This window comes from Amblyraja radiata, unplaced genomic scaffold (assembly GCF_010909765.2).
Source record: "Amblyraja radiata isolate CabotCenter1 unplaced genomic scaffold, sAmbRad1.1.pri scaffold_563_ctg1, whole genome shotgun sequence".
NCBI classification, from domain to species: Eukaryota; Metazoa; Chordata; class Chondrichthyes; order Rajiformes; family Rajidae; genus Amblyraja; species Amblyraja radiata.
In genome coordinates, this window is record NW_022630617.1 from 33,482 (window position 1) to 58,515 (window position 25,034).

At 48.2% G+C, this 25,034-nt stretch overlaps 1 protein-coding gene across 1 annotated transcript; it reads right to left on the reverse strand.

The window, feature by feature from the left end:
- Positions 1-22,950: 22,950 nt before the first annotated feature.
- Positions 22,951-24,754, reverse strand: LOC116970141 (NACHT, LRR and PYD domains-containing protein 3-like). The gene is made up of 4 exons (XM_033016856.1): positions 24,318-24,754; positions 23,614-23,700; positions 23,291-23,458; positions 22,951-23,110 (listed from the first exon to the last, which is right to left on the reverse strand). The coding sequence occupies exons 1-4, from the start codon at positions 24,746-24,748 to the stop codon at positions 23,023-23,025; spliced, it is 774 nt and encodes a 257-aa protein (XP_032872747.1). The 5' UTR covers positions 24,749-24,754; the 3' UTR covers positions 22,951-23,022.
- Between the last annotated feature and the right edge of the window lie 280 nt (positions 24,755-25,034).

Sequence of the window (25,034 nt, forward strand, 5' to 3'; positions counted from 1 at the left end):
ATATGAGGTGGTGTTCCACCAATTTCCGGTGTTGCTCGCTCTGGCCATGGAGGAGACCCAGGACAGAGAGGTCGGATACGGAGTGGGAGGGGGAGTTGAAGTGCTGTGCCACCGGGAGGTCAGGTTGGTTATTGCGGACCGAGCGGAGGTGTTCGGCGAAACGATCGTCAAGCCTAAGCTTGGTCTCACCGATGTAGATCAGCTGACATCTAGAGCAGCGGATGCAATAGATGAGGTTGGAGGAGATGCAGGTAAACCTCTGTCGCATCTGGAACGACTGCTTGGGTCCTTGAATGGAGTCGAGGGGGGAGGTAAAGGGACAAGTGTTGCATCTCTTGCGGTTGCAAGGGAAAGTGCCCGGGGAGGGGTTGTTACGGGAGGGAAGGGAAGAATTGACTAGGGAGTTGCGGAGGGAGTGGTCTTTGCGGAAGGCAGACATGGGGGGAGATGGGAAGATGTGGCGAGTGGTGGGGTCACGTTGGAGGTGGCGAAACTGACGGAGGATTACTTGTTGTACGTGACGGCTGGTGGGGTGAAAGGTGAGGACTAGGGGGACTCTGCCCTTGTTGCGAGTGGGGGGGATGGGGAGAGAGAGCAGTGTTGCGGGGTATGGAAGACACCCTGGTGCGAGCCTCATCTATGGTGGAGGAGGGGAACCCCCGTTCCCTGAAGAATGAGGACATTTCAGATGCCCTGGTGTGGAACGCATCATCCTGGGAGCAGATGCGGCGTAGACGGAGGAATTGGGAGTAGGGGATGGAGTCCTTACAGGAAGCAGGGTGGGAAGAAGTTTAGTCCAGATAGCCATGGGAGTCAGTAGGTTTATAGTGGATGTCGGTCAGAAGTCTATCACCTGCAATGGAAGGGTCAAGGAATGGTAGGGAAGTGTCGGAAATGGTCCAGGTGTATTTGAGTGCCGGATGGAAGTTAGTGGTGAAGTGGATGAAGTCAGTCAGTTGTGTGTGGGTGCAGGAGGTGGCACAAAAGCAGTCGTCGATGTAGCGGAGGTAGAGGTCGGGGATGGGGCCCTGGTACGTATTGAACAAGGATTGCTCGTCGTAACCGACAAAGAGGCAGGCATAGCTGGGGCCCGTGCGTGTGCCCATAGCTACGCCTTGTATTTGGAGGAAATGGGACGTGAAGTTATTGAGGGTAAGGACCAGCTCCGCTAGGCGGAGGAGAGTGCCAGTGGCCGGGTATAGGTTGCTTCTCTGGTCGAGGAAGAACCGGAGGGCTTTGAGAACATCCTGGTGGGGGATGGAGGTGTAGAGTGACTGGACGTCCATGGTGAAGATGAGGGGGTGAGGGCCTAGAGAATGGAATGCGCGGAGACGACGGAGAGTGTCTGAGGTGTCTTGAAAATAGGTAGGGAGTGATTTAACCAAGGGGGATAGGATGGAGTCAAGCTATGTGGAAATGAGTTCGGTGGGGCACGAACAGGCAGAGACAATGGGTCTACCGGGACAGTCAGGTTTGTGGAGTTTGGGTATGTGTATTTACTTTATTGATTAAAATAGTGCATGCAGAAAACAATGGAAGTGCAATGTTAGATGATCCATTATCAGAACTGGGACTGTAATCAAATGCTGCTCAAACTGCTGAGTGTTTCCAGCATGTTTATCTTTTTCATTCAGATCTTCTGGAATAGCAATATCTTTAAAAAAATTCCATGCCCAAAAAAACGGTTGCGAAAGTCACACGTCATCCTACAGTGGTCAATAGATTTGTGCAACTTTCATATTTCCCCTCACATACCCAATAGTCCCAACTCATTTGAATAATGAAATGAGAACTGACATGTACAAAACGCATTCTGTGTTGCAAATCTGAAATCCTCAAAGTATCCTTTCCTTTTACTATCATCCTGGGAGCACTGTCCCTCGGCCTACTCAAAATAAATGTTCACGCATGTTGTACATCCGTCAAAGAGAATGCCTACAAGTCCTTTGTCAGGCTCAAATTAGTGTATTGTGGAGCCGTATGGGATCCTTTCAACAACTGCAACATCACCCTGGAGAAAGTACAACGCCGAGCAGCCCGCTTTGTATGTAATGACTAATCAAGCATGAATCAAGCATGAATAATATGCTGACTTCTCTCGGATGGGATACCTAGAGAGCCGCAGAATCTGGCTAAGACTTATTGCAATTTACAAGGAGATTCACAAAATCACGCCATCAAATCTCCCGTCATCCCAGAGCACCAACTGCCATGAAACAAGACAAAATAATGGTCCCTACATCTTCAACTGGCTAAATTTTAATAAACCTTGCTACCAATATTCCCTTTACCCAAGGACGATAAGGGAATGGAATGTTACCACCCAACACACGTGCTGCTCCCGATGTTAAGTCATTTAAAAAGGGGATTGAGCAAGTAGATCTCCTCAACTTGGTGAAAAAGACCCACTTTAAAATGTAATCACCACTCTACTCACTCCGACCTGCGCCCGATAACAACTGATGAGCTGCTTGCACAGTGATCAACTAGCACCAGAACTAGTCTTATCTGTGACCACAGGGCGAACCAAATGTGCAACTCCCCTTACAAAAGGCTCAGAAAGGCCTTTACTCTGGCAGTTGGGGACGTTTATCAGCAAAAATGTCTGAAACCGGAAATAACAAGCTGACGGTTTCATTATGAAACAGTTCCCTGAACATTGAGCCATTTAGTAAGTGTAAAACAAACTGGGACATTTGCTTTGACTCCACCAGACTGCTCAGCGCATTCACCACATCAACTGTTAGTTCCAACTTTATAGAAGTCTGTGTGATTTGCAGCATCTACACAAACACATCCAATGACAAAACACAGCAGCTGTTGTGGAACATGACTTTTCTGCTTCAAACTATCACTGGGACACATTTACTCACAACAATAAATTCAATGTGTTGCAGACAGACAAGAACAAATCACATTCAATGGGGAATTTAACCCAAGTCTCTCCCCAAGATTAGAGCCGTCCACTGGGGAGCGGCGGACAAAATACTCACCGATGGATGGATGGATGGATGTCAATCTGCTGTCCTCGCTCCCCGGCCCTGAGTCTCCCCGCCCGCTCAGACACCGCGGTGGGCCCCGCTCCCCACAGCGGCCTGGACAGTGGAGTCCCTCTCCTCTCCTCTTCCCGCTCCCCCAGCCCGTGGACTCCCTCTCTTCTCTTCTCTCTTCCCCCGCCGCTGCAACAGGTCGGTCGGCTGGAAGGAAGCGACGCCCATCCGGTGACTTGCCAGCCTGTGCACATGCGCACTGCGTCATCATGGCAGGAAGGAAATTAAACAAACCCACAGATGCTGCAGGTCTAATCTCAAACCCACAGATGCTGCAGGTCTAATATCAAACCCACAGATGCTGCTGGTCTAAACTCAAACCAACAGATGCAGCAGGTCTAAACTCAAACCCACAGATGCTGCAGGTCTAAACTCAAACCCACAGATGCTGCAGGTCTAAACTCAAACCCACAGATGCTGCAGGTCTAAACTCAAACCGGAAAACACAACCTCAAGTTCCCATTTAGGTTGCACATCACCTTTACTTTAAAATAACAATGAGTCCAAATGGTGAACTCTCTCCACCAACAGAACATGTCACATGTCATGGGTGGAATTGGCTGCTCACAACATCTGCTCAAATAAAACAAATGCTGTTCCGACACGTAAACACAACTCAAACATTTACCACACATTTCTAATTCCAAGAAAGGTTAACATTGGCAAAGTCACCGGCTGTTAGGTGGTTAATTGGAATAAGTTTGGAAATTATTAACTGTATTTGGAAGTTTGATCAATTATTGGAAAGGCTAAATTTCACGAGAGCATCAATTGAGCTGTATAGAGTAATGAGATGAGGGATGAAAGGGGGAGGACCACTTTCCCTGAGTAATTCGGTCGAATACAGGGTAACACGGTGATACACGAATTAGCTGAAGGATTGTAGACCTGGTGAAATGTTTCTCCCACCACAGGATCAGTACAGAACAGGAACTCAGCCAAAATTACCTGTGAAGAAACGTATACACTAAAATGTGTGCTTGAAGACTGGTTACCAGAAGGTGGGATCTGACCGATGAACTCTTGCACAACCGGCAAAGACACTGTGGGTCAAATAATCGGCTTCCTCTGTCCTCAATGTATTGAAACCGCGAATGACCAACGGTAGCTGGGGGATGGAGATACCACTGGTAGACAGAGTGATGAAGACAGGAACCCCAAGCACATTTACACTGGGTGGAGCTGGGCATCCCTGCATTGTTCCACCGTTCCTCAGAGTCAGAAACAAGCCACCCCAGAAACACACCGACCACCACCCCAGTCACAGATTCTGACCCCTAGATCTGGACTCTTCACAGGGGAATAACCAGGAATCAAGAGTGTTAAATTCTCACATGTACAATGGAACAATTATATTCTTACATGCAGCATAACATACCACCCGGCATACATCCAATCTATGGACATTTCATTCAGGTCACCCCTCATTCATCTAAACATTAAAGAACAGAGGCTGAGCATCGGTCTCGCTACACACGGCAACGCCAGTCTGATGAAACTTGATGCAATATTATTCCTTATTTATGTCAATAAATGTTATCTAATACTCTTGTTGCTGCTGTAGCAAGGCACCATGTTCATTGTATAATAGTACAAAAACATTCACAGAATACAGCATTGCTGCTTCATTGTCTGCTGGCGAGGATGGTCTCACATTTCACAGTCACCCCATCTGGCACCATGCTGTCACCCACCCACCCTGTCCCCACCCTGCCGAGCCCTCTCGACACCCTCCACACTCCATCCTCACCCTCCTGAACCCTCTCCTCACCCTCCACACCCCATCCTGAACCCTCTCCTCACTCTCCATACCCCATCCTGAACCCTCTCCTCACCCTCCACACCCCATCCTCACCCTCCTGAACCCTCTCCTCACCCTCCATACCCCATCCTGAACCCTCTCCTCACCCTCCTGAACCCTCTCTTCACCCTCCTGAACCCCATCCTCGCCCTCCTGAACCATCTCTTCACCTACACACCCAATCCCGACCCTACTGAACCCTCTCTTCACACCCCATCCTTACCCACCAGAACCCTCACTTCACCCTCCACACCCAATCCCCACCCTACTGAACCCTCTCTGCGTCCTCCACATCCCACCCTCTCCCAAACCCTGTGCACTCTCCACATCCCTTCCGAACCCTCTCTGCATCCTCTCCCCTCTCTCCCAAACCCTCTCTGCACCCTATAAACCCCGTCCCCATCCTCACGAACCCTCTCTGCACCCTCCACGCCCCATCAAATAGTGAAAGGCTTGGACAGAGTGAATGTGGAGAGGATGTTTCCACCAGTGGGAGAGTCTAGGACCACTAGTCTAGCCTCAGAATTAAAGGATGTACCTCTAGAATGGAGATGATGAGGAATTTCTTGAGCTGGAGGGTGGTGAATCTGTGGGATTCATTGCCGCAGACGGCTGCCATTAGGTATTTTTAAGGCGGAGATTGACAGATTCTTCATTCGTACGGGTGTCAGGGTTATGGGGAGAAGGCAGGAGAATGGGGTTGAGAGGGAGACATAGATCAGCCGTGATTGAGTCTAAGAAAAAAATCATCGTCTATCTCTCGTTTCCCTTAACCGTAACCAGACTGAAGAAGGGTCTCGACCCGAAACGTCACCCATTCCTAGTTTCCAGAGATGCTGCCTGTCCCGCTGAGTTACTCCAGCATTTTGTGTCTAACCATGATTGAATGGCGGAGTAGACTAGATGGGCCGACTGGCCTCATTCTGCTGCTCCCCACGGCAGACCCCTCTCTGCCCGGTGATGCATAAACACGGGGCGTCACCGGGCAGCTGCGGCTGCAGGAACCCCTTCACTGATGAGCGGAGACCCGGTTGACAAATGGCGCCACTCTCCCCGGGGATTCACGGTGGCGCGTACAACAGGTAGAGTTGCTGCCCTACAGCAAAATTCATCGCCGGAGACCCGGGTTCGATCCCGACTACAGGATCTCTCTCTGGGCATCCCTGCATTGTTCCACCGTTCCTCAGCGCACATACCCGCACCGGACCAACTGTCGACGCTCACTCATCAACCCCCCCCCCCTCCAGCTGTGTCCCCCCCAGCTGTGTGTCCCCCCCCAGCTGTGTGTCCCTCTCAGCTGTGCCCCCCCTCCAGCTGTGTGTCCCCCCCTCCAGCTGTGTGTCCCTCTCAGCTGTGCCCCCCCTCCAGCTGTGTCCCCCCCCCCTCCAGCTGTGTCCCCCCTCTCCAGCTGTCCCCCCTCCAGCTGTGTCCCCCCTCCAGCTGTGTCCTCTCCAGCTGTGTCCCTCCCCCCAGCTGTGTCCCCCCCTCCAGCTGTGTCCCCCCCTCCAGCTGTGTCCCCCCTCCAGCTGTGTCCCCCCTCCAGCTGTGTGTCCCTCTCAGCTGTGTGCCCCCCCCAGCTGTGTGTCCCTCTCAGCTGTGTCCCCCCCTCCAGCTGTGTGTCCCTCTCAGCTGTGTCCCCCCCTCCAGCTGTGCCCCCCTCAGCTGTGTGTCCCTCTCAGCTGTGTCCCCCCCAGCTGTGTGTCCCCCCTCCAGTTGTGTCCCCCCCCAGCTGTGTCTCCCCGTTACCCACACGGACCAATTGTTGCCCACCCTTCTCGCCCACACACTCAATCAATGGTTCAATGTCCGTGAACCGCCCCCACTATCCTCCCTCTCCCTCCACTCTTCTTTCCCCTCCACCTCTCTCCCTGTCCCCTCTCCTACCCCCCTCTACTCTCTCTCCCCCTTCTCTCTACCCTCCTCCTCCCTCTCTATCCCCCCCCTCCTCCCTTCCCCCTTTATCCCCCCTTTCTCTCTCTCTGTCAGCCTTTCTCTCTCTCCTGCCTCTCCCCACCCCCCCTCTTCCTCTCTCTCACCCTCCTCTTCTCTCACCCTCCACCTCTCTCCCCCGTCACTTACTCCCTCTATCTCTCCACTCTCTCCTCCTCCTCTCTCCACCTCTCCCCCACTTTTCTCTGCCCCCCCTCCCTCTCACGAACCCCAACAGTGGACGCTCGCTCCCCGCCCGGCGTCAGCTCCACCCCCCACACTCTCACCTGTCAATGTCCGTTACCCGCACGGTCCTGCAGCCGACCATTGCTCCTGGGAGACTGCCAGTAGTTAAGATGGCCCCCTAGAACTTCACTCCCATTGACTTCAATAGGGGACTGCCAGTGTTTAAGATGGCTGCCCACGGCTTCACTCCCATTGACTTCAATGGACGCCGCTGTTCACCGCTGGGAACGTGTGTGTCGGGTCCGTGAAGCCCCGACGGAGCGAGATCCCCAACACGTGTTGCCTCACACACTCCCCGATAAACTCATCTTCCGTCAACGCCGGTCCCGCCAAACACCATAGATACAGATCAATAATGTTTCAGTCCGACCGTCTGTCGCTGGGTCCCCACGCACATTCCCGCCCCGGACCAACTGTCGACGCTCACTCATCAAACCCCCCCCCCCAGCTGTGTCCCCCCCCCCCAGCTGTGTGTTCCCCCCTCCAGCTGTGTCCCCCCGAGCTGTGTGTTCCCCCCCCCCCCAGCTGTGTCCCTCCCAGCTGTGTCTCCCCGTTACCCACACGGACCAACTGTTGCCCACCCTTCTCGCCCACACACTCAATCAATGGTTCAATGTCCGTGAACCGCCCCCACTATCCTCCCTCTCCCTCCACACTTCTTTCCCCTCTACCTCTCTCCCTGTCCCCTCTCCTACCCCCCTCTACTCTCTCTCTACCCTCCTCCTCCCTCTATATCCCCCCCTCCTCCCTTCCCCCTTTCTCTCTCTCTGTGAGCCTTTCTCTCTCTCCTGCCTCTCCCCATCCCCCCCTCCACCTCTCTCCCCTCCTCCTCTCTCCCCCGTCACTTACTCCCTCTATCTCTCCACACTCTCCTCCTCCTCTCTCCACCTCTCCCCTACCCTCCCCTTTCACCCTCACTCTCTACCATCCTCCCTCTCCCCCACTTTTCTCTGCCCCCCCCCTCCCTCTCACGAACCCCAACAGTGGACGCTCGCTCCCCGCCCGGCGTCAGCTCCACCCCCCCCCCCCCCAACCTGTCAATGTCCGTTACCCGCACGGTCCTGCAGTCGACGCCCGCTCCCGGGAGACTGCCAGTAGCTAAGATGGCCGCCTATGGCTTCACTCCCATTGACTTCAATGGAGCCGGTGTCCACTGGGGAGCGGCGGACAAAATACTCACCGATGGATGGATGGATGTCAATCTGCTGTCCCCGCTCCCCACAGCGGCCCCGAGTCTCCCCGCCCGCCCGGCGTCAGCTTCCTCCACCCCTCACACCCCCACACACACCTGTCAATGTCCGTTACCCGCACGGTCCTGCTGTAGTCGCCCATTGGCCGCTCCCGCTCCCGCTCCCGGGCCGAACAACTGTCGACAGTTTAATTCTGAATGGGGGGTCGGTCCAACGCGCTCGCTCGCGCTCCCGGTTTGAATGTGTCGTCTGTCTGTCGTCACCAACGGCCGCTCCCGGCCCCGGGCAACGGCGCGAGCGAGTGAGCGAGGCCCAGTGACGTCAACACGCAACCTTCCCGGCCCGGACCAACTGTCGACGCCCCTTTGCTCACGCGCGCTCCCGCTCCCGCTCCCGCTCCCGGCTTCAAGCTGTCGTCACCAGCGGCCGCTCCCGGGCAACGGCGCGAGCGAGCGAGTGAGCGAGGCCCAGTGACGTCAACACACAACATTCAAGCACATTCCCGGCCCGGACCAACTGTCGGCGCCCGCTCACGCGCCTGCGCGTTAATTCCCGCCCGATCCACGTCCCCTCAACCAAAGATCCTATAGACCACTCCACCGAAATTCAATGGACTGACGTATAGTACGTGACGGAACGTCACGGCCGCCATTTCTTTATGCGACACGCGACTTCCGGTATGCCACCCGTTGTGATCCAAAACAAAGATCAAAGGTTATAGAGGAGCAAGATAGACCACTCCTCGAAAAACGCGTAGTATGACGTGTGTGATTGTCGACGCCATTTTTTGAGGCATTTCTTTGGGCTTCCCCCCCCCCACACTGTCCTGGCGTCCTTATCTAAATCTTCACCTCACTGCTCCGCTATCAATTGTTCTAATCGTAAATCTAAACGACCCGACCTGTCATTCTTTAGGTTCCCCAATAAAAAAGAAAGGTAAGAAAATATAATTATTATTTCAGTCGATATTCTGTCGTGAAAATGTTATTTTCTGTTCTCCCATCAACGGCCATTTGGGAAACTAGGTTTGTCGGTACATTACAAAGTTATTAGACATTTTTAATAGATCTTTACTTACCATAATAATAAAGACAATTTTAACACTTCTGTACGTTTTTGGTTTTGTTCTTGTAAGGGATTGGTCTCCAAAATATGGCCCGCGGGACACATTAGGCCCAGTGACCACGGGATTTTTCGAGCTCAGATTCGAGTCCGAGAACGCGGCGGCTGTTACCCGTTATATCCCTCGAATTGTCGATACATCACAAGCAAAGATCACAAGCCCGCCGTGAAGAAGGGTGCAATCAAATATTATACAACTCTGCTATCATCTTTGGGTGCAATGGTGGGCCGGGGGGTTCGGCGGCGGCGGCCGCAATCAAATGTACGAGAGGAGCTCTGCTCTATAATCTTTGGTCGGAATGGGACGGCTGCGCGTTATAATGTGTTATCGTTCCACCCTCCCTCTCACCCCTTCTCCCTCTCCTCCCTTCTCCCTCTCCCCCCTTCTCCCTCTCCCCCCTTTTCCACTTCTCCCTCTCCCCCCATCTCCCTCTCCCCCCTTCTCCCTCTCTTCTCTCGATCTCTCTCTCCCCTCTCTTTCGATCTCTCTCTCCCCTCTCTTCTCTCCATCTCTCTCTCCCTCTCTTCTCTCGATCTCTCTCTTCTCTCGATCTCCCTCCCTTCCCTCTCCCTCCCTTCCCTCTCTCCCTCCCTTACCTCTTCGTGAGAGTTGGCAGCTCTGCTATGCCTTGGGTCCAAAAGAGGATAGAAATAAAATACTTAATGGTCTTTTTTTCTTCTTCTTTTTTTTATTTTTTTTAAATTTATTTATTAGAAGTAGACATATTATAAAATGTAGTTACATATTATAGTTTAAAAAAAAACTTTTCATATACATCAGTCATACATTATTAACATTTTCCATTATCAATTACTTCTGCTTCTAGTATTTTTATTTTTTATAGAAAGCGAGAAAAAGAGAGGGTAGAAAGTTACAAATAAAAAAGAAAGCAAAAAAAACAAGAAACAACACAACAGAAAAACAAGGGAGGTGGAATGGGTTACCTGTAATACATCAATGGAGATAGGTTCGTAGGTTATAAAGTATAGAGTATAGTTTTTCATCTGTTCCTGAGTTCAAGTTTCAGCTGGGTCCTCGTGCTGTGCCAATCTATCCCTTCAGATAGTTAATGAATGGAGCCCAAATTTTATGGAAAAGATCTTGTTTGTCCATTAAGACAAGTCTAATTCTTTCTAAGTATAGGGTCTCCGACATTTCCGTAATCCACATTTTAATTGTGGGGGTTGTAGGGCCTTTCCAAAATTTTAATATTAATTTTTTTCCGGTAATTTTACTGTAATTGAGGAATTTTCTTTGGTTTGTTGTGAGTGTTAAGCTTTGTTCTGATATTCCAAGTATTATTAATTTTGTGTCTGGGTCCAGTTTTGTATTAATAACTTCTGAAGTTATTTCAAAAATATCTGTCCAGAAATGTTTAAGTTTTATACAGTTTGCAAACGTATGTGTTAAATTAGCCTCTAAATGTAGACATTTATCACAAATAGGAGAGATTTGTGGGAAGATTCTATTTAGTTTTATTTTAGAGAAGTGTAGTCTATGTAAGACCTTGAATTGTATTAAAGTATGTCTGGCATTTAATGAACATTGATGTATTTGTTGTAAACTTTCGTCCCACATATCTTTCGTGATAGGATGACCTATTTCATTTTCCCATTTGTATCTATATGGTTCGGTCGGTGGTACCTCGTTATTTAGTAAGGTGTTATAAATATAAGCTATTAGTTTTTCAGTATTAGGATGCTTGTTCAGACATTCATCAAGAATTTCTGATTCCCTATTCCTGTAAACTTGTGTATTAGATTTAACATAATCTCTAATTTGTAGATATCTGAAGAAATTATTTGAGTGCAGTCCATAATTCAGTTGTAACTCTTGAAATGAAAGAAAAGTACCTTTCCCATAAAGATGTCCTATATTTTTGATTCCATGATTTTTCCATTGTGTGAAACCTTTGTCCATAAAGGATGATTTGAATAAAGGATTATTTACAATGGGAAGGCAGAGTGGTATATTATTCAATTTTAAATCTATTTTTATTTGTTTCCAAATTCGTATTCCACTATGTATTATGGGGTTTTCTTTATAGGTTTTTTTGTGCAGTTTTGTGGGGGCAAATATGATCGGTCCAATTTCAAAAGGTAGACAGTCTTCCTTTTCCATCATTAGCCAATCTGGTTGTTGGTCCATTTCTTCCAGCCAAAAATTCATGTTTTTAATATGGACTGCCCAAAAATAAAATAAGAAATTTGGCAAAGCCAGACCTCCATTTATCTTTGATTTACATAAATGTTTTTACTTATTCTATGATTCTTATAATCCCAGACAAAACTTGTAACAATGGAGTCGTCTTTTTTGAAAAAAGTTTTTGGGATATATATCGGAATTATTTGAAGTAGGTACAGCAGTTGCGGTAAAAAAAAATCATTTTTATAGCATTAATTCTCCCAAGCATTGAAATGGGGAGTGTTTTCCAGTATTGAATATTCTTATGTAGTTTATTCAGTAAGGGTGGGAAATTTAGTTTAAATAAAGAGGTATATGTCTTAGTTACATAGATTCCTAAGTATTTAAATTTATCTTTAACTATTTTAAAAGGGGATTGTTGTATTGTATGTAAATTGAATTTTGTTATTGGCATGATTTCGCTTTTATTTCAATTGATTCTATATCCCGAAAACTGACCAAATTGAGTTATTAGATTTAATAGGTTTGGAATACTAGTTTCTAATTTTGTAATATATATTAGTATATCATCTGCATATAAGGAGATTTTATTCCTTGTGTCTCTAGTATTGTATCCAAATATTCCTGGATGGTTTCTAACGATTTCTGCTAGGGGTTCGATTGCAAGAGCAAATAATAGTGGGGATAGTGAGCATCCTTGTCTACAGCCTCTAGAGAGATTAAATTTAGTTGATAACATTTTGTTTGTTAATATTCTAGCTGTTGGGTTAGAATATAACAATTTAACCCATGTACAGTACTTCTCTCCTAGTTGAAAATTTTCCATCACCGAAAATAAATATGGCCATTCTACCTGGTCAAATGCTTTTTCAGCATCTAACGAGATAATTGCTAGCTCTGCGTTAGGGATTCTATTGGAGTATATAATATTAAATAATCTTCTCAGATTAAAAAATGAATACCGTTTGGGGATAAACCCTGTTTGGTCAGGATGTATTAATTTACTGATCACTAAGCTCAATCTATTAGATAGAATCTTAGTTAATATTTTCTGATCAGTATTTAAGAGGGCTATAGCTCTGTATGAACCTGGGTCTTCAAGATCCTTGTCCGTTTTTGGTATAAGTATGATTGTTGATTCATTTAGAGTTTCTGGGAGTTTCTGTTGAGTATATGCGTATTTGTACATTGTCTGTAGGCGTGGGGAAAGCAAATCATAATTTTTTTTATAAAATTCCGAATTTAGACCATCGGGTCCTGCCGCCTTTCCGTTTTTAAGGACTTTATTGATTCTTCAATGTCTTTTATCGTAATTTCAGCCCCTAGCAATTCTCTCTCTTTCTGATCTAGACCCGCAAACTTACAATTCTGTAAAAATGTTTCCATTCCCGTTGATTGTTCTGTTATTTTAGATGAATACAATTTTTGGTAGTATTGTAGAAATCTATCATTAATATCTTTAGGCAGTGTTAATGTTTCTCCCTTGTCTGTTCTAATTTTGTATATTGCTTTTTCCCCATCCAATTTGCGAAGTTGACGCGCTAATAGTTTTTGTGGTTTGTCACCAAATTCAAAATTTAATTGTTTTGTATGTTGATAAAGTTTTATAACTTGGTCTGAATAAATCTTGTTTAATTTATATTTCAATACTGCAATTTTATTGTGTTTTATCGTGGATGGTGCTGCTGCATTTTCTGTGTCTAATTGCTTTATTTCCATTTCCAGTTTCTGTTGTTTGGCCCTATTCTCTTTATTAAAAAATGATTGGGAAGAAATTAATGCTCCTCGTACAAATGCTTTAAATGTCTCCCAAAGAAGGGAGGCAGAGATTTCAGGGCTATCGTTAGCCTCAAAAAACATTTAAATCTGTTTTACTAGATATTCATTACATGACTTATCTTTTAAGATTTGGGGATTAAATCTCCATTGTGACTGTGTCTCTGCCATTCCGTTTACTTTGATCATAAATGTTAATGGGGCGTGGTCTGAGATTATGATGTTATGATATTGTGAGTTATAGGTGAATGGGATAAGTTTTGAATCTACTAAAAAATAGTCTATCCTTGAGTAGGTTTTATGTACTGGTGAGTAAAATGAATATTCTCGGCCCGATGGATTTTCAATTCTCCAAACGTCCTTAATATTTGTGGTATTAATGTATGAATTTAAAAATTGACTTGATCGAGATTTTAGTTTTCTTTGAGTTGATGATCTATCCAAACAAGCATCCAATGTACAATTTAAATCTCCACCGATTATTAAGTTTTGTTGTGTACCTTCCGGGATATTGTTAAGAATTCTCTTAAAAAACAGAGGGCTATCAAAATTTGGTCCATACACATTGAGGAGAGTCACCCTTTTCAAGTATAACTCCCCTATTATTATAATATATCTGCCTTCAATGTCTTCTATCGTTGATATATGTTTAAAGGGTATACCTTTACGAATTAGTATTGCAACACCTCTTGATTTATGTGAGAATGAAGAATGGTACGCTTTAGCAATCCATTTTGCTTTCAGTCTATGTTGTGCTTCCTTTTTAAGATGTGTGTCCTGGAGAAATATTATATCTGTTTTCAATGATTTTAAATGTGCTAACACTTTGCCTCTCTTGATAGGTTCATTAATTCCCTTAACATTCCAACTACAGAATTTAATTCCCTCACCCCCAATTTTTATATTCATGTCTTGCATCTTGTGATTAAGTGGTAGAGCAGTTGATTCAGCACACTCAACCCTACCTTATACTTGAACTTCAGGTAGATGAATTTTAGGTCACGTCTGTTTTCCATCCGAACGTATCTCCTTAAATAAAATATGCAATTCCATTCCAAATACAAAATATAATGTGATATAAGATTAAAAAAAAGGTGATAGCTAATAGGGTTAGTAAAGTGTGGAAAGTAAAAAAGAAAAGCAACTACAACTACAATTAGTGCAGTTAGTGATAGCCACCCTAATGTGGCTAAGCATCTATGGACTTCCATAGCTTTTGGTTTATAAAAATACTAGCTCCGTGCTTTCCTTGAAAGGAAAGTTTCCAATTCGATGCATACAATTTGTGGGGGGGAAAGAAATATTGATTATATTCCATTAATGGTATAATTAGTAGTCTCAAATTGAAATATTAGTTTTGTATAATATAAACATTTATCTAAGAATAATCAAAAACGAAAACATCAGAGAGAGGGCCATCAAACATTTCTCATTATAAAATACCTGAATCATACTTTACTTATATTTCATACTTTTAATTAATTCTTAAATAATCTAAATAATCTTGTTATCATTAGTTAGTGTTAGTTAATATTCTTGATTATTAATAGTTGTTAGAGGTTAGAGGTTAGTACTAGAATGTTAGTATTATATATCCGTTGCAGGAAATATACCCAGTTCTTATTGCGAATTTTAGGCAACTCTTAAATATAATAGTTTAAAGTTTAGAGTTCCATATCTTCTCTGTGAGATAGCAGTGTCCGAGTAGGTGTTAAGAGTTGAATATTTTTCAATCTTTGATCTTGTCTTCGACTTTCTTGGCAAATTCAAATGCTTCCGTGTGCTTGTTGAAGAAGTATTCCTTCTTCTCGTAACTGACTCTCAGTGTTGCGGGGTATAACAGTCCATATCTCAGATTCTTTATGTTCTTCAGTATTCTTCTTATTTCTGTGAACAACGCTCTTTTCTTAGCAACTTCCACGGGGTAATCTCTGAATACGCTAATCTTGTCTCCTTCATATACAAGATTTCTGCTTTTGCCAATTTTCCTCATCATGTCATCCAATACATGGTCATATTGGACCTTCACTATCATTATTCTTGGTCGGTCGCCCACCTTTGGGCGACCCACTCTGTGCGCTCGGGCAAGTAATGGCGCCTGATCCAGGTTCAAATTTGTTTTCAGTACTTCTGCAGCAGATTCACGGGGGTCACGAGTCCCCTCTCTGCCTTCCTGGATACCCACGATTCTTAAGTTCTGACGCCTCTGTCGTCCCTCCAAGTCTGTACATTTTTCAGTTATTTGATACAATAACTTTGATAGGCGTTGGTTCTCGGTGATGAGTTGTTTTGTAGTTGCGGTGTTTGTCTCAGCAAGTTCCTCAAGTTCTTTTACAATCTTGTATTGTTGGTCTAATGTCAGGAGAATAGGTTCAAGTTTAGACTCAAATCTGGATTCCATCTTATTCAGTTTTCCATTTACTTCTTCAGCTTTTTGAGTCATATTTCTTTCAATTTCTAATTTCCAGTCCTCAAGGACTTCGTGTACAATCTCTGTGACCTCTTCTTTAATTTGTTCTCGCATTTCTTTTTTTAAAGATGCTAGCTCCTTTTTAACCTCTTGAAAGTTCTGTCTGAGATTTTTAAGTTCCTCCTTAAGGAATGTTTTTAATTCTTCTTTTAATTCTTGCATCTCAGTCTTATACTTCTTCATTGAGATGTCTTCTCGGGATGTTGTTAAACCTGAGGCCGAGGCTCCAGTTGGGCCTACCTCTTTAGACTTGCCGTTTTTTGCCTTGTGGGCGGGAGTATGTTGAGTCGACATACTGCCGGTGTCGCGCGCCTGATGACGTCACGGGCTTAGTACAAAACAATCGGTCCCGGTTTCTGCAGGTAGGATATGTCTTTTCCTCCCGTTTTTTCGGTTTTTTCACGGAGCTAGTTGGCGCGAGTCTCTCCTACTCCATAGCGCCACCGGAAGTCCCTTAATGGTCTTTTTAAGAAGATTTTAATAAGCTCTTCTACATTTAAGGTAAATTGACACATTAGAGGCAAAAAGCATCTTCAACATACAGATCTCTCCACACAACTGAAAACAATTGCATTTAAGTGATATATCATCCATTGTTCAGGCATGTAGTTATGATCATCTTTTTTCTTATTAGTTAATCCTAAATTATATCTCCTGTAATTTCAGATGTCGACGGTGGGTCCAGAATACTCGTCGACAAGATCTCCTGCACCGAACTGCAGAGTATTTGTCAAATAACTGCCGTCTTATGTACATTGTGTGAAATTGTGATTTGTTAACGGCACAAAACTAATGCAAATGGCAATATATTTATTATTGTATCTACGTTGGACATTTTGCTCTTTGGTGTCAGAACGCGGGGTGGGAGATTGCAACCTTCACGTGGTCCACCCTGTTTCGACAAATGCAATCAACCTGGTGTGCACAGTCAAATAAGATCAAATAGAACAAGTTGTCCTACAACTTTAGGCTGTGCACGCCTTACGCAAGAAGAAGAAGAAGTAGTGTCAGAACGCAGTCTGAAGAATGCTTCCGACCTGCAACGTCACCTATTCCTTTTCTCCAGAGATGCTGCCTGACCCACTGAGTTACTCCAGCATTTTATGTCTATCTCTGTTTAGATTGGACTCGTGGGTGGAGATTGCGGCTGGTCTGGTGACCTAGAACGAGGGCCAAAGTCTCAGAATATGGGTCATGATATTTAGTAATGAGACAAAGAGCAGTTTCTTCACTCAAGGGCTGGGAATCTTGGAATTCTTTATCGCGTGAGATGGTGGAAGTCGAGTCCTTGAAAGGAGAGATTTTTTTTTTCAAATACGAAAAGGATGAAGGATAATGGAGAGAATGTGGGAATAAGGTGTTGAGTTGCAGGATCAACAATAATCTTACTGATGGTGGTGTGAACTTAGGTGGCTTATCCTTGCTTCTATTTCTTACAGAGATACAGCGCGGAAACAGGCCCTTTGGCCCACCGTGTCCGCTTTGACCAGCGATCCCCGCACACTAACACCATCCTACACACACTAGGGACAATTTACACTTATACCAAGCCTACAAACCTGTATGTCTTTGGAGTGTGGGAAGAAACCGAAGATCTCGGAGAACACCCATTCAGTCACGGGGAGAATGTACGAACTCTGTACAGACAGCACCCACTGTAAGGCAGCAACTTTACCGCTGCACCACCATGCCGCCCTTAATCCACTAGGGCACTAGGTTACAATAAACTTCCTACATATTCCAGGAATGCATCTCATAAAAATGGGAGAGGTTTAAATGCATTGTAAAATCTGCTCTCAGTTTCCTAGATCGGTATTGCTCTAATGGCCTCTTTGCATCATGTTCTTTGATTTAAACCATCCATTGTTCTGCATTTAGATTTTATTTTTTCCCCTGTGGATCACAAGGCACAGGGGTGACTCTAATCTCCAGCGTAATTTGACAAGACAGCCAAGAGGGCAAACACAGGCAGTTCAGAGCTGCTGCCTGTATCGCATGAGAGAACAAGAATGAGACCAACTTGTTTTTGCCCTCAACCGTCGCCGTCGCGCGTTTCCCGCCGGGCAAAAGATTCCAGAACATTCTCCACCAACGGTCGCTCGTTCCATTCATTCATTCACTTCCCCACATCCACCTTCACTTTCATCCCTCGCTTCCCCCTTCCCCCTCTCCTCCTCCTCCTTCCCCCTCTCCTCCTCCTCCTTCCCCCTCTCCTCCTCCTCCTCCTTCCCCCTCTCCTCCTCCTCCTTCTTCCCCCTCTCCTCCTCCTCCTTCCCCCTCTCCTCCTCCTCCTCCTTCCCCCTCTCATCCTCCTCCTCCTCCCCCCTCTCCTCCGCCTCCTCCCCCTCTCCTCCTCATCCTTCCCCCTCTCTTCCTCCTTCCCCCTCTCCTCCTCCTCCTCCTCCTTCCCCCTCTCTTCTCCTCCTTCCCCCTCTCCTCCTCCTCCTCCTTCCCCCTCTCCTCCTCCTCCTTCCCCCACTCCTCTCCTCCTTCCCCCTAAACTCCTCCTCCTCCTTCCCCCTCTCCTCCTCCTCCTCCTTCCCCCACCTACTCCCCCTTCCCCCTCTCCTCCTCCTACTTCCCCCTCTCCTCCTCATCCTTCCCCCTCTCTTCCTCCTTCCCCCTCTCCTCCTCCTCCTCCTCCTTTCCCCTCTTCTCCTCCTTCCCCCTCTCTTCCTCCTTCCCCCTCTCTCTCTCTCTTCCTCCCTCTTCTCCTCCTTCCCCCCCTCTCTCTCTCTTCCTCCCTCTCCACCTCCTCCTTCCCCCTCTCCTCCTCCTTCCCCCCCTCCTCCTCCTTCCACCTCTCCTCCTCCTTACCCCTCTCCTACTCCTCCCTCCCTCTCCCTCTCCCCCCCCTCCCTTTCCCCCCCCCTCTTCCCCCTCTCCTCCTTCTCCTTCCCCCTCTCCTCCTCCTTCCCCCTCTCCCTCCATCCTCCTCCTTCCCTCTCTCCTCCTTCCTCCCTCTTCTCCTTCTTCCCTCTCTCTTCCTTCACCTCTCCTCCTCCTTCCCCCTCTCTCTCTCTTCCTCCCTCTTCTCCTCCTTCCCCCTCTCCTCCTCCTCCTTCCCCCTCTCTCTTCCTCACTCTCTCTCTGTTCCCTCCATCCTCCGCCTTCCCTTCCCTCTCTTCACATCCTTCCCTCTCTCCTCTCCCCTTCTTCTCCTTCTTCCCTCTCTCTCCCTCTTCCTTCCCTCTCTCCACCCCTCTCCCCTCTCCTCCTTCCCTCTATCACTCCTTCCTCTCCTCTCTTCCTTCGCTCTTTCCCCCTCCTCCTTCCCACTCTCTTCTCCTCCTTCCCTCTCTCTCCCCCTCTCTTCTCCTCCTTCCCCCTCTCTCTCTTCCCTCCATCTTCCCTCTTTCCCCCTCCTCCTTCCCCCTCTCTTAGGCTGTGGGCCGAGCATCAAAAATGTGTCTAGAAATAGGATTTCGTGACCCAAGTCACCAAACTACACGAAATGTTCACATATTGTGTAAAGATATTTATATAAATCACCCCTGAAACGCGATATGAAGAAGACTTGCACATTTTTATTAAATTAGAGAAAAACGGGAAAAATGTGGGGAATGTTTGAGTCCAATCAAAGCACATTTAACATTGAGTTGTCTGCCAGTTGGCCAATCACACGCTTTGTTTCAGGCTAGCACACAACATGGCTGAGGGGGCTTCACAGATGCCTGTTTTAATGGAGATTCTTATGTGTTGTTCTGTGGAATAAATGTCGTGGAAACTTGCAGCAGGTTCATTGTATTTAGTGGGAAAAGCATTAAAAAGGCTGAAGAAAGTGCTGCGAAGTGGATTAAAGTGCAAGAAAGCCTTCAAAGTCCCTGCTGATGTGCTGGAACACAAAGAAGGCCCCCATGAATCAACTCTAACTGAAAGGTACAAAGTCTGAATTTATGAAAATCTATCTGTATGGACTTTAATTAATTTAATATAATACAGTTGCCGGGGTGGGTGGAGGAGCATCGACAATGGGGCCGCCCGGGATCGAGTGTAATACAGTCGGGCCACCCGGTTGTGGTGGGGGAGCGAGCGTTATACAGTTGCCGGGGGGGGGGGGGGAATGGAGCAGCGTCGACAGTTGCTCGAGGCGGGAACGAGCGTCGACTGCTCGGACCGCGCGGGTTTAACGGGCGTCGGCAGTTGGCGGCGGGAACAAGGTTTAAACTCCAGAGGAAGGTGAGGAAATATTATTGTTTAATGGCCACATTATTCTGTCTGTCCGGGAATATGGTGGTGGGGGGAGAGTGGGGGGGGGGGGGGGGGGGGGGGGGGGGGGGGGGGAGTAATTGAACACTAAATTCCTTCCATTTGGCCTATAAATTAATGTAAATGAGATTTAAAGATCATGTTTTATTGTGAATTATTTGTGAATATTATTTGGACACAGTCTATTTAAAAATGTTAATCATTTATTAAGAAATGGATAGATGTTTAGATCTAGTAATTGAAAGTTTGTCCTGGAATATGGTATTAGGGAGAGGGGATAGTGGGGGGGGTAGGGGTGGGGGTAGGGGAGAGAGGTGAAAGAGTGTGGAGGGAGGGTGAGAGGGGTGGGGGAGGAAAGGGAGATTGTGGCGGGAGGGAGGGGGAGAGGTGGGAGAGAGTGGGGGGAGAGGGGTGGGGGAGAAAGGGGGAAGAGTGTGGAGGGGGTATGGGAGGGAGTGGTGGAAGAGTGTGGTGGGGTAGGGGGAGAGAGGGGGAAGAGTATGGAGGGAGGGGGAAAGGGAGAGGGGGAGGGGTCGGGGAGAGGGAGAGGGGTGGGGGAGAGGGGAGGGGTGGGGGGGGGGAGAGGGGAGGGATTGGGGGAGAGGGGAGGGGTGGGGTGAGAGGGGTGGGGTGGGGGGAGAGGGGTGTGGGGAGAGAGGAGGGGAGGGGTGAGAGGGCAGGGGTGGGGGGAGGGAGAGGGGTGCGGGGAGAGAGGGGAGGGGTGGGGGGAGAGGCGTGGGGGAGAGGAGAGGGGTGGGGTGGGGGGAGAGGGGAGGGGTGGGAGGAGATGGAGAGGGGTGCGGGGAGAGAGGGGAGGGGTGGAGGGAGTGGGGGAGGGAGAGGGGTGGAGGAGAGGGAGAGGGGTGGGGGGAGAGGGAGAGGGATGGGGAAGAGGGAGAGGAGTGAGGGAGAGGGGTGGGGGAGAGGGAGAGGGGTGGGGGTGAGAGGGTGGGGCAGAGGGAGAGGGTGGGGGGGGAGAGGGAGGAGTGAGGGAGAGGGGTGGGGGAGATGGAGAGGGGAAGAGGGTGGAGGGGAGGAGAATGGGAGAGAGGGGGAGGAGTGTGGAGGGAGGGGGAAGAGTGTGGAGATGGGGTAGAGGAGAGTGGGGTGGGGTGGTGGAGGGAGGGGGAGAGGGATGGGGAGGAAGGGGAGAGGAGATGGGGGGGGGAAGAGATGGGGGAGACAGGGTTAGAGTGTAGAGAGGGAAGGGGGTGGGGGAGAGGAGATTGGAGGGGGAGGGGGAGAGGAGATGGGGGGAGGGGAGAAGGGGTGGGGAGAGGAGATGGGGGAGGGGAGAAGGGGGGAGAGGAGGGGGGAGAGGAGAAGGGGGGAGAGGAGATGGGGAGGGCAGAAGTGGGGGAGAGGAGATGGGGGGGAGAGGAGAAGGGGCGATAGGAGATGGAGGGAGAGAAGCGGGGGAGTTGATATGGGGGGGGGGGGGGAGCTGGGGGGGAGAGGAGATAGGGGGGAGAGGCGATGGCGGAGGGGATGGGAGGAGGAAGTGTGGAGGAGGAGGAAAGTGTGGGGAGGGGAAGGGAGGGGAGCAGGGAGATGGGAGAGGGAGATGGAGAGGGGGAGGAGAGAGGGGTGGAGGAGAGGAGATGGGGGTGGAGAGGAGATGGGTAGAGGAGGAAATGGGAGGGGGTGAGAGGAAGAAGGACTGGATGATCATATTGAATGGCGAATGGTGCAGGCTCGAAGGGCCGAATGGCCTCTACTCCTGCACCTATTGTCTATGTTTCTATGTGGTGTGCCGTTTAGCAGAGTGGGGTGGTGACAGCTATCGGTGGAGGAAAACAGACAATTCCATTATTTTGAATCATCACAGCTCGTCCAATGTCTTCGATGACGGAGCTCCTGGAAAGGTGTGATGATTCACAGCTGCTGGATTTGACAAATCATTACCGCAAGAGGCTGGAAGCGGCGACTCAAGAGGCGGTGGAGAATGTCGTCTCCGTTCTAGCGTACGAGAGATATTTCAGTGAACAAGAGTACAAGGTAGGGAGAGGAATGGATGAGTGGGTAACTTCAGCCGATACACAAATGTTTTCATTCACAAATATTGTGGGCTGAAGGGTCCATTCTTGTGCTGTCCTCGTTGTAATGAGTCGAGTCATATACACGTCAAGGTACAATACATGTTTATTAAAGTCCACTCACTCACACAATTCATCTGCATGGTGTTACAGTAACTAGCAGCTACTCAAATGACCAATACACATAATATGACATAGTGTTCATAGCAAACGGATTTGAGTATAGGAGCAGGGAGGTTCTACTGCAGTTGTACAGGGTCTTGGTGAGACCACACCTGGAGTATTGCGTACTGTTTTGGTCTCCTAATCTGAGGAAGGACATTCTTGCATAGAGGGAGTACAGAGAAGGTTCACCAGACTGATTCCTGGGATGTCAGGACTTTCATATGAAGAAAGACTGGATAGACTCGGCTTGTACTCGCTAGAATTCAGAAGATTGAGGGGGATCTTATAGAATCTTAAGGGGTTGGACAGGCTAGATGCAGGAAGATTGTTCCCGATGTTGGGGAAGTCCAGAACAAGGGGGTCACAGTTTAAGGATAAGGGGGAAATCCTTTAGGACTGAGATGAGGAAAACATTTTTCACACAGAGAGTGGTGAATCTGTGGAATTCTCTGCCACAGAAGGTAGTTGAGGCCACACAGTTCATTGGCTATATTTAAGAGGGAGTTAGATGTGGCCCTTGTGGCTAAAGGGATCAGGGGGTATGGAGAGAAGGCAGGTACTGGATACTGAGTTGGATGATCAGCCATGATCATATTGAATGGCGGTGCTGGCTCGAAGGGCCGAATGGCCTCTACTCCTGCACCTATTTTCTATGTTTGGATGGCAGGCAGGCAGCACCGGATATCTGGCATCAGCATCAGCATCAGCAGCGCTGAGTACCCGGGTCACGTGACAGCGGGCAGGGCCGCCTCTGACGTCACCGCCCGGGAAGCGTCGGGATTTAAAGAGGAGGGAGGGTGGCCGTTTAAAGGGGAGGGAGTGTGGAGAATCGGCCAACAATATTCCAGTCCCCAGGGCGGTGATGTTTACACCACGAGATGTTCACACGATCACTGTCAGTCCAGGTCTGGGTTCCTGCAGCGACCTCAGTTCCTTCTTCCCGGTTGGACCGAACTTATTCCCCAGCAGCCTGAAACATGTGGAGGAATAAAGAGGAAATAAACAGATGAAACAACAGTGTCAATAACAGGGACTGGGGTTAATATTTCAACAACACTTACAGAACAAATCCACAGGAGAAAGAAGCCCGCGGATGGATGGATGGATCCCCTGATATTTGATCACATTAAACATTAACACAAACACTCACCACATCCGCTCCAGTCTCGGGAGGGTCAGTATGAGGTCGCGGAGAGCGGGGACAGATCGGTCTGTGAGGGAGTTGCCTGTCAGGTTCAGCTTCGTCAGTGAGGTGTTTGTACTGAGAGCGGAGACGAGATCCTCGGCTCCAGAATCTGTGAGACCGACACTGTCCAGCCTGGAGATGAGAGAGAGTGAGGGTGAGGGACACAGAGAGACAGGAGACGGTGCAAATCCCCAGTGTTTATCAGTGACACAATTACTGATCATATTAATGTTCAGTGTCAGACACCCAGTGAGTGTAAACACAATCTCTCACAGTCTGGGACTTACCGCAGTGCCTGTATTTTACAGTGCGGGTTCCTCAGAGCCGCAGACACCAGTTTCACTCCGGAATCTCCCAGGTCGTTGCCTCCCAGTCTAAACACAAACAGACAGAGTGTAGATCAGTGCATGCTCCTTTAACATAGTGACCTCACCACTACTAACCACTCCCCATTGTCTCCTGTATAATTGTAGCTTCCCCACCTCCAGCTCGCTCTCTAGTTCCAGTGATGACCACGGACAGCTAGGGCGTAATGTGTGTAGTGCCTTTAATAAAGATACTTAGTAAAAGACTTTGTGTGTCGAGCAAGTCCTTTTACACAGAGTAAGAAACAAAGTGATACAAACCCCGCCCGGTGAGGCTGAGATAGACAACTTCTCCCAAAGGGATATTTCTGGAAACACCTCAGCACATTATTGAACAAATCTGTGTGGATGTGGGTGTTTGTGACTTTCACCATTTATTCTCATTCCCCGACAACCGGGACAAGATTTTTTCTCATTCCCCGTGCAGTGAACGGCGGCAGGGCAGGGCAGGGCAGGCAACAGGCGTGTCCCGGGGGAAGGGGTGGATCACCGTGACCCAGGGGAGCCCAACCACCCCGTGCACAGTGACGGCCCGCTCGGCCCCATAGAAGGGGTGTTGGACGGACGGAATAACAAAATAGTGGAACAATTTTACAGTTCAGTGTTAGCGTCAAACGGATATTTACCCCAAGTCCTGACACTTGTGCAGAACCGGTCCCAGCCGCTGGAGACCTTCACACTGAATGCGGCAGTTCCATAGATTGAGGCGTTTGATTGTATCACAGAGCCTGATGGCATGAGACAGGACCACACAGTCAATTGGGGTCAGTCCCAGTTCACTGAATGAAAGTGTTTCCACAGATCCCAGTGTCTGCTGTGCCAGTGCAGGATTCTGAGACTCAAACAGGTAGTGCATCGTGTTCAGGAGCCTCCGTTTACCAGCGTCACTCCGTGTGTTTCCAGCCCGGCGTTTAACCTCCCCCTTCACCCAGTCACTCACTCGGCAGATTGTTTGATGAGGGAATTTACCCAGAAACTCCTCCAGGATCCAAGCTGTCCGTGAGGAGGAGAGACCAGCGACAAAACGGAGAAATACTTCAAATCGCCCGTCTGTCATGCCATGGGCTTCAATGAGCAGTGTCGTGATATCCCCGCAATCTACAGTCAGGAATTGTGCGAGTGCGGCTACAAACTCTTGGATGGTGAGGTGCGGGAAGGTGTACACCACGCTCCGGGCTGAATTCTCCCTCTCCATAAGTTCCATCAGGAACCCGGACAGGAACTGGGAAGGCTGCAGATTGTATTTGATCAAATCTTCATCTGTGAACACAATGTTCTTCTCAGCCACTCCAGTGAAGGCCATCTGACCAACCTCAGTAACACCTCACGGAGGTTCTCAATCT

Bases quoted from the DNA above. Each gene is read 5' to 3' on its own strand.
- LOC116970141 (XM_033016856.1), bottom strand. From the start codon at position 24,748: ATGACAGACGGGCGATTTGAAGTATTTCTCCGTTTTGTCGCTGGTCTC. The intron at 23,701-24,317 runs GTAAATATCCGT...GTTTGTGTTTAG, and splicing joins CACAAGTGTCAGGACTTGGG to ACTGGGAGGCAACGACCTGG. The intron at 23,111-23,290 runs GTGAGTGTTTGT...CACATGTTTCAG, and splicing joins CCGAGACTGGAGCGGATGTG to GCTGCTGGGGAATAAGTTCG.